The 9,554-nt window shown below is 51.8% G+C and overlaps 1 protein-coding gene across 2 annotated transcripts; it reads left to right on the top strand.

The window, feature by feature from the left end:
* Window positions 1-242: 242 nt before the first annotated feature.
* On the top strand, window positions 243-8,304 carry LOC129347264 (FAST kinase domain-containing protein 3, mitochondrial-like). Of its 2 annotated transcripts, XM_055014717.1 has the most exons (12): window positions 243-393; window positions 2,722-3,535; window positions 3,666-4,008; window positions 4,083-4,270; window positions 4,345-4,493; window positions 4,568-4,784; window positions 5,014-5,173; window positions 5,360-5,451; window positions 5,821-6,511; window positions 6,579-6,693; window positions 7,238-7,342; window positions 7,505-8,304. In XM_055014717.1, the coding sequence occupies exons 2-11, from the start codon at window positions 2,764-2,766 to the stop codon at window positions 7,322-7,324; spliced, it is 2,814 nt and encodes a 937-aa protein (XP_054870692.1). In that variant the 5' UTR covers window positions 243-393; window positions 2,722-2,763; the 3' UTR covers window positions 7,325-7,342; window positions 7,505-8,304. The 2 variants fall into 2 exon arrangements, with proteins under 2 accessions (XP_054870692.1, XP_054870691.1); XM_055014716.1 differs by having other exon boundaries at window positions 7,238-8,304.
* The last annotated feature ends 1,250 nt before the right edge of the window (window positions 8,305-9,554 follow it).

Raw genomic sequence — 9,554 nt, 5'->3', positions numbered from 1 at the left:
CTGTTCAGCAGGTAGGTTGATGCTTACTTTGTTTGCTCAGATAGTGAAAGGAGGAGAAAACTGCATGAAATGTGCTGCAGAAGGTTTAAAACTAAAAGGCAGTAATAATAAATAATGATGCTTCATTCAGTGGCCTCTGAGCTGAACAGGAAGAATAAAAACTAGTCCAGTAATATCATGGCTAACAGCAGCAGTGTTCTGCTGTTACCGGCTGCTGCCGCCTGGTGCCGCTGTCGGCTCCCTCCAGGTGCATGTCGGGTAGAGCAGGATGGCGTCTGCGGGTTGTGTGGAGGAACGAAGCGGCTGACCGCTGCCTGTTTCCCCGCTGAACCCGCACCGCCCGCGGCCTCACAGGTTTCACAGACCGGAGCTGCGGAGGTTCTGAGCTATGAGGTAAACTCTCCGGAACTGGCCCGGTACCGGCTGTAGCCCGGGCTACAACCCAATGGAGGACCGGGCTCTGACCCGGGTTATAGCCCGGAGAAGAACCGGGTTAGCCGGCTTCTCTGCAGAGAGGAGGGCTGCTGCTGCTAACAGGCTAACGGAGCTTAGCATACAGCGGCTAGTCCTTGGTTAGCATGTAGCAGCTGTTAGCTTCACCGCTGCTTCACAGTTTAAACGAACGACCTGACAGCAAGCTTAGTTTAGCTTACAGCTGCCTGGTCCGCTGTAGCAACAGTTAGCTTCGCTGCTAAATGTCATTTTAATTTAAATGGCTGTCAGTTAGCAGTCCGGCTAGCTCGGCTAACAGCCGAGCTTTAGCTGCACTGACAGAATAAACTGTCATTTAAAGGATGACGTCATCTTAATGCTTGATCTAAGTTGTGACGTATCTGTGTGTGTGTGTGTGTGTGTGTGTGTGTGTGTGTGTGTGTGTGTGTGTGTGTGTGTGTGTGTGTGTGTGTGTGTGGGTGGGGTGGGTGGGGGGGTCCAACTGCGGCTAACGCCGTTAGCATGAAGGCCTTTAGCTCAGCTGACATGTGAAGATCAGCACGAAGAAGGACTAGTGAAGCAGACAGGTGACTGACAGGTGAGGCTCTGTGGGCAGCTGATCAATCCATTGATCATGAAGTTGATCAGGTGGGATCCTGAGGTATTGATCAGGTACTGATCCAGCTGCTCCTTCAGTGTGAATATTTTCTGGCTTCTTTCCTCTGACTGTAAACTGAAAACATCAGAGGAACACTGATCCACATTTTTCATGATTTTCTGACTTGTTTTTTGAGACCAAACAGCTGATTGATTAATCCAGAAAATAATCCACAGATTAATCAATAAATAATATGATTGTTAGTCTCAGTCAGACCAGAGTGTTTGAAGAGGTTTAGATTTTAAGTCGAACAGGAGCTTCTGAATGGATCCATTTCAGGATCAGATTCGTTGGAGGTTTCAGCAGATGGAGCTGCATTTACAGGGAAGTCCAGGTGTGTGTACCTGTGAACAGGTGTGTGTACCTGTGAACAGGTGTGTTCATTCAGTTCATTACAGGACAGTTTTAGTTCTAAACTAAAAACATTTTTGTCTCTTTTTTTCTTGTGCATTTTCTGATTGTTTTGAGGCCAGAGCTGTCGCCATCTTTGTGGTTACCATGGTTACAGGTGTTGTTCTGGTCTGTGGCAGCAGCCTCGATGCACATCTGAAAACTGATCAGACATCAGCTGTCACATGACTTATTTCACGTATGATCAACACGTTACACATCCAGTCATCATTCTGACCTTTAATGAGCCACGTCCTGTAGGATCACTGATTAATATCCTACCTGTAGGATCACTGATTAATATCCTACCAGTAGGATCACTGATTAATATCCTACCCGTAGGATCACTGATTAATATCCTACCAGTAGGATCACTGATTAATATCCTACCCGTAGGATCACTGATTAATATCCTACCAGTAGGATCACTGATTAATATCCTACCAGTAGGATCACTGATTAATATCCTACCAGTAGGATCACTGATTAATATCCTACCCGTAGGATCACTGATTAATATCCTACCAGTAGGATCACTGATTAATATCCTACCAGTAGGATCACTGATTAATATCCTACCCGTAGGATCACTGATTAATATCCTACCAGTAGGATCACTGATTAATATCCTACCCGTAGGATCACTGATTAATATCCTACCAGTAGGATCACTGATTAATATCCTACCCGTAGGATCACTGATTAATATCCTACCAGTAGGATCACTGATTAATATCCTACCCGTAGGATCACTGATTAATATCAAAATAAATCCATGTCACAAACTACAGCTGGTTTGATAGAAATCAGTGAAAAACAGAAACAAGGAAACATGTTTGAATTGATCTGAAGTGTCAGAAAACAATGAAACTGGATCAGAGTTTCCTCTGAGATGTTTTCAAACTGGTTAAATGTAAACTAGTCTGAGGTGACTGTAGGCCGACAGGGAACCAATCAGGATGAGGCCTTATTAATGTGGATTCTTCTCCTGACTGATGGATGGATGGAGGGTTAGGATCAGCTGATCGTGTCTCTGGAACAATCTCAAACCTCCAACTGATCCTAACATCTGCTGGATCCATTTAGAACCTTCTGTCTGGAAAAGGGTACTTCTTCAGATGGAGTTTGTTTTGGTGAACATATTGGCCCCCCCTGCCCTCCCCCCTGCTGAACTGTTCCTTTAATGCCCCCCCCCCCCCCTCCCACTCAGCTGTTCCTTTAACATTCCCCTCCCCCTACAGGAGTGCTGAGCTGTTCCCTCCAGGCGGTCTGGCTGTTGGACTATGCTGTGTTTGTCCACTGGGTGGCGCCTCCTGAGCCGAGCTCGCCGCCTCCTTCCCTGCCCCCCCCAGTCCGTCTCCATGTACGCCACCCGCCTCTACAGCACCGCGGGAGGAGGAGGAGGGGGTGGGGTCAAACAGGGGCGGAGGGCGGGGCTTACTTTGCTCGAGGCACCCCACCCTCCTCACCCCCACCTCCCCCACCACCCAGCGCCGCCTCCCCCCGCCTACCCACTGTACCAGGGCCGACCCGACACCCACCGAGGAGCTCACTTCCACCACCACTACCACCCCCACCCGCCAGCCCACCACCTGGCTCCGCCCCCGCTGCCTCCACACTACCAGCACCACACCCCCTTCCACACGTACGGGGGCGGAGCCCCAGCCGGAGTATCCGCTGGCGCCAAGAAGAAGACGTGGAACTTCATCCACGAGAAGATGAGCTACGACACATTTTTCACCATGAAGCGGCTGATCGAGCGCTCGCGGCGGCCTGACGAGGTTCTGCGCTGGGTCACCCAGAACCCTGCCAAGATCTCCCACAACCACTACCCCATCGCCCTGCAGAAGATTGGACAGCTGCTGCAGGCCACGCCCCCAACGCGCCCATCCAGGGATGACGGCGACGCCTCCAGCGGTGGAGCGGCAGAGGGGGACGGCCGTCAGATCTTGGAGCACCAGGACTTCCAGACGCTCTGCAGCGCCATCGTCAGCGACTGCGCCAAGTTCGACAACTTCAGCATCGTCAACTGCCTGTACGCCGTCGCTGCGCTCGGTGAGTCGCCATGGCAGCAAACACACACCTCCACCCACCCGTCTGACCCTCGGTCTGGTTGTGATCAGCAGGTCATTCACAAATAGTTTCTGTCAGTCTCAGATGAAGTTAACGTCTCTACGTCCCTCAGGTCTGCCCAGCGACTGCCAGGTGGTCCAGGTGCTGGAGTCGGAGTCTCAGTCCAGACTCAACCAGTTCAACCAGAAGGACGTGTCCATGGTGTTCAGCTCCAGCATGAAGCTGCACCCGGGCAGCCAGCACCCACTGACCGAGGCCTGCCTGGCCGGCCTGGAGAAGAACCTGGAGAGAGAGCGCCACCCGCAGACGCTCTTCCTGCTGCTGTCCTACTACAGACTCAAGTGGCGCTCGCTTCAGCCGCAGGAAGCCACTGCAGCGACTGCAGGGGGCGCTGCAACCGCCAGCACCAGCAGCAACAACATGCCTTCAAACCCTGAGCAGCTGCTGGCCAACAGGTGAGAACCTCTCCGTTCATCCTGGTCTCTCTAAGTGTTCAGCTCCTGGACACCAAACGTCCGTCTGTCCTCAGGAAGATCCTGCGTCTGGTCAAACACACTCTGGCCAGCGTCAGTGGGGTCCGCGACCAGGAGATGGCGCTGCTGGACGAGATGCTGGCGGCATGCGCCAGAGAGGCGAGCAACAAGAGCCTGGAGCTGATCTTCAGCTCTCACCTGTTCTACCAGAACCGCCAGGAGAGGTTCATCAGCAGCCTGGCAGGTGGGCGTGGTCATCTCTGGACCTTCAGATCCTCAGTGGAACCAACCTGACCCGCTCTGTTTTATCGTCCACAGAGGAGCTACCAAAGAAGGTGGACAGCATCACTCCCTACACCATGGCTCTGATCGCCAAATACATCGCCCGGCACCGGCTAAGAGAGACCAGGCTACTGGACACCATCGCAGACTTCCTGGTGAAGAAGGCCGAGTACCTGGACAGTAAGGTGAGGACTGCTGGCCGCTCCGTGGGTCTTCTCAGGTGTGGTCAGAGCTCAGGTGTGCTTGTGTCCGCCCTCAGGTGATCCAGAAGCTGGTGTTCCCGTTCAGCAGGATGAGCTACCGTCCTTCCAACGAGCAGCAGTTCTTCTCCCGGCTGGAGGAGGTGGTGGAGCTGAAGGCGCTCAGCTCCCCGCTCGCCACCGTCAACATCCTCATGTCCCTCTTCCAGCTGGGACACTTCCCCGGGCTGGTACTCCACCGAGTCTTCTCCTCCGCCTTCATCAGCAACGTCACCAGTCAGTACCGCCAGTACAACCAGTACAACACCAGGAAAACACCAGTACAACCAGTAGAACACTAGTACAACACCAGCAGAACACCAGTAGAAACCAATAGAACCAGAAACACACCAGTAAAACACCAGTAGAATACCAGTACAACCAGTAACACACCACTACAACTAGTAGAACACCACTACAACTAGCTAAACCCCAGTGCTCCCAGTCTAACCAGTGTGCCCCACAGACAGCCCGTACGCTCTGATCGTGAGGCGCTACCTGTCCCTGCTGGATGCCGCCGTGGAGCTGGAGTTCCAGGACTACAGCGGACCTCGACTGCAAGACGCCCACAAGGTGCTGATGTTTGACCACGCCCTCACCGCTGATGAGGTCAACCGCAAGTACAGGTAACAGCTCACCCGGTTCTAACTGGTTCTGTCTGGTTCCATCTCGTTCTGACTGGTCCTGTCTGGTTCTGACTGGTTTTGAGTGGTTCTGTCTGGTTCTAACTGGTTCTGCCTGGTTTTGTCTGGTTCTATCTCGTTCTGACTGGTCTGACTGGTCCTGTCTGGTTCTGCCTGGTTCTGTCTCAGTTATAAAGGTCTGGTCGCTGAGGCTCTGCGGCAGCTGGTTGGAGAACAGAACTACAAACAGGATGAAGTACTTGCCCCAGGATACTACACAGGTACTACACAACAAGTACTGCAGTACTGTTGTACCTAATATTCATGTACTGTAATCTGAGTACTGTAATCTGATTACTGCAGTATATCTGTGCTGTACTCTGAGTACTATAATCCGAGTACCGTAATCTGAGTACTGTAATCTGATCACTGCAGTATGTCTGTGCTGTAATCTGATTATTGCAGTATGTCTGTGCTGTAATCTGATTACTGTATTCTGATTACTGCAGTATATCTGTGTTGTAATTTGAGTACTGTAATCTGATTACTGCAGTATGTCTGCTGTAATCTGAGTACTGTAATCTGAATACTGAAGTATGTGCTGTAATCTGATTACTGCAGTATGTCTGTGCTGTGTTTCCTGTCTCTAGACTTTGTTCTGTGGATGGACGGTTCTGGTCGGGTTCTGCCCATCCGGACTGGTCCCGGTCTGGCTCTGAGCATCGTTCCTCCATCCTGCGTTGCCGTGGCGACCAAGCCAGACAGTGCGGTTGCCGTGGTGACCTCAGAGTTCCAGAAGTTCTCGCCGTTTGCGGTGCTGGAGGAGGGCGGTGAGCCGACCGGTCCGGTGGGAGAGGTTCTGGGTGGAGCTCTGGAGGCCCGGTCCTTCTTGCCCCCCCACATCCGCAGCACACCGGGGGCTGCGGCGCCCTCAGCGGCACCCAGGCCCGGGACTAACGGTGGGCCCCTGGACTACAGCCCCTACTACGTCCCCGAGTACTACGCCGGCCTAGCCAAGGAGCACTCTCTGGAGAGCCAGGACAGCTCCACGCTCAGCAGCCCCCCCTCCGACGGCCTGGCCCCGCCCGGAGCTCAGGGGCCCACGGGGGCCCCGGCACCAGATTCCCTGTTCCAGTTTTCCATTGGGAAGATCCTGGAAGACGAGGGGGGCTCAGGGGCCCCGGGAGTCCAGGGGACCGACTGCAAGCTGCCCGGGTTCTACGAAGGAGTCCCGTTCTCTGAGGGCCCCGAGGCCGACAGGGGGCCCTCGACACCACCGCAGCTCCACGCCCCCGACAGACCGGACCCCGACATCCTCCCAGACCAGAGGCAGATCCGAAGGTCAGTCCCAGGTTCTAGCAGAACCCGTCCTCTGAAGGAACCCCTTTGACCGTGTGTGTCTCTGCAGGGTCATCATGTCCGTCAATGACAAGTGGCACTACTGCCACAACTCCGAGGTCCTGGTCGGGTCCCGGGCCATGAGGGACCGCCACCTGAGGCTGCTGGGATACATCATCCTGCAGGTCAGTCTAGAACCCCCCCAACTCTAACCCTAACCCCACAACCCTAGAACCCCACAATCCCAGAACCCTAGAACCCTCGAACCCCAGAACCCTAGAACCCCACAACCCTAAAGCCTCACAACCCCAGAAACCCCACAACCTCACAACCCCAGAACCCTAGAACCCCACAACCTCACGACCCCACAACCCCAGAACCCTAGAACCCCACAACCCCAGAACTCTAGAACCCCACAACCCTAGAACCCCACAACCCCACAGCTCTAGAATCCCACAACCCCAGAACTCTAGAACCCCACAACCGCAGAACCCTAGAACCCTCGAACCCCAGAACCCTCGAACCCCACAACCTCACAACCCCAGAACCCTCAGGCTGGTCCAGGATCTAGACCTAGACCTGAGGTTAGGTTCCACCTTCATCTTACAGGGTTCCTCAGCTCTAACGTCGGACACTTAGGTCCGTTAGAACCGAGGAGGACTGTGGGAGGAAGTCGAACGTCTGTGAGAACCAGGAGAACGTTGTTGTGACATGTTCTTCTCCCCTCAGCTGCCGTACCACGAGCTGGAGAAGCTGAACGGCATCGAGGAGGTGAAGACGTACCTTCACCAGAAGCTGCTGGACGCCCCGCTATGACGCCCCCCTCCCCACTGGGTGTGTGTGTGTGTGTGTGTGTGTGTGTGTGTGTGTGTGTGTGGTGACGTCCTGTCAGTCAGAGATCAGGGGGAACGTCCATCTGCACATCGATTATCACTCATTTATTGATCAGTGTCCTGATTATTGATCAGTGTTCTGATCACTTCCTTCGTTGATCAGGTGGAGCTGCATCCATTCTGACAGGAAACTGAACATTTTCCAAACCTGAAGAGTTGGAACCATCACCAGATGATTGAGGAGCTGCTGGTGTGCAGATGTTTTGACTGTTCTCCAGGTCCTCCATCGGTTCTTCCCTCCAGCCAGCAGCAGAACCCAACCACTGATCTTCAGACAGAACCCGTTCTAATGGTGGAACCTGTTCTAATGGTGGAACCTGTTCTAATGGTGGAACCTGTTCTAATGATGGGACCTGTTCTAATGGTGGAACCTGTTCTAATGGTCCTTCATGTTTGAATCTGTGGTGCGTTCAGGACACTCAGAGGAGTTTCATCTCTGCTCCCAGATGTCGGCGTGTCCTTGAACACACCCTCAGGTGAGCGGTAAGCAGCTGCTGCCTTCACCTGTGCAGGTGAGCTGGTGGTTAGATCAGCGGAGGGTCCCTGAACACATCGCTGATCTGATTGGTCACCGTGTGGATGAGCTGAATATTATTTCCTGTTTAGTTTTTTTGGAGAGTGGGAGGGGCCCTTTTATAAAGTTTGGTAACTGTGGTAACGACGATGCATGTGGGAGTTTGTTTTCTAAGATCAGAGCAGAGGCTGATGGGTAACGTGGCCCACTCAGGAGGGGAGTGTTGCCATGGTAACAGGGTGTGTGTAGGTGTGTGTGTGCCAAAGGCCTGGAGGAGGTCACGTGGGGTCAGATTATTTATTTGTGTATCAGGTGACGGACTGACGGACGTTTGTTTATATTCTATAAATCTATGAATCCAAATGTCTATAAAAGATCAAAGAACCTAGTGTTTGTGTCTCATTTCATTCTCTGGTAGAACGTTAGAGTTCAGTCATTCTGATTCTTTAACTCAGAAATGTTCCTGAACACAAACTAGTTTCAAGGACTGAAGTGATTCTGGCTGAACTAAACTCAATCGACTTTTAAAGGTCATCTCACATTATCAGAGATGATCTGATCCTTTAAATGTTTGGTTTCATTTAGTTCCAGCCAGAATCACTTCAATCCTAAACCATCACTTCGTAATGATGATGTCATCTGTGATGTCACAATGACGTGGAGGAAGTACTTGGATCTTTAAAAGTACTAATAACACAGAAGTACTCTGCTGAAGGTACAGTGCTCGTTATGCACAGAGGAATGTTTGTGAAGAACCTTCATCAGCTTTGTTTCAGGTTCTCAGCAGTATTTTTATGGAGCTGCTTCCTGGAACATTCCAGAAACCAGCGCAGACCTCAGAGGTTCTGAATCAGACCAGCAGAACATCTGACTCTGGAACTAAAAGCCTGAAAGCCTTTTCATCATTTATCTTCTCCCCCTCGGCCACATTCTGTAAATTTAACGACACCCAGCTCTACTTCTCCACCAAACCCACCTCCCTCTGAGTCCATCTCCAGGAAATCACATCCTGGTTCTCCTCCAAGAACTTCACTCCTCCATACCTCACTGATCTCCTCCACATAAACACACCCAGCCGGACCCTCAGATCATCTTCCTCCCTCAATCTCACCATCCCTCCACCATGAGCTCCAGAGCCTTCAGCCTCACCATCCCTCCCACCTGACATCAGAACCGTGGACACACTGGACATTTCCAAATCCAATCTCAGACCCCTCCTGATCAAACCATCCTACTACCTCTGACCTCCATTCCTCCTTCTGTTGTTTTAGAATTGCTAAATTTTCTTTTAAATTTTTTAAAGGTTTACGTTTTATTCTGTATATTTGAATGTTTTACTGTGTTTCCTCTACGGTGACCTGAGTGTTCTGAAAGGCACCTAGAAATAAAATGTATTATTATTATTAAAAGGTAAATCAGCAAAGAAATGTAGAGAATGAGACGACTTTACTTCTGATGGAACAGATCTTCTTCAGCCTCATCAGTTCAGAGGACATGATGAAGAGAAGAACACTGGGGTCCAGTCAGAGGGGAGGACAGAGTTCTGCAGCCTCAGGAGAACCCTGAAGGTCTCCGCCTCCAGTGGAACCCTGAAGGTCTGTCCATGTTTAGGTTCTTCCCTCAGGACAGTGCTGAATCA

The sequence above is a fragment of the Amphiprion ocellaris genome, chromosome 10 (assembly GCF_022539595.1).
Source record: "Amphiprion ocellaris isolate individual 3 ecotype Okinawa chromosome 10, ASM2253959v1, whole genome shotgun sequence".
Taxonomy (NCBI): Eukaryota; Metazoa; Chordata; class Actinopteri; family Pomacentridae; genus Amphiprion; species Amphiprion ocellaris.
This window is presented reverse-complemented; position numbering and strand designations above follow the sequence as displayed.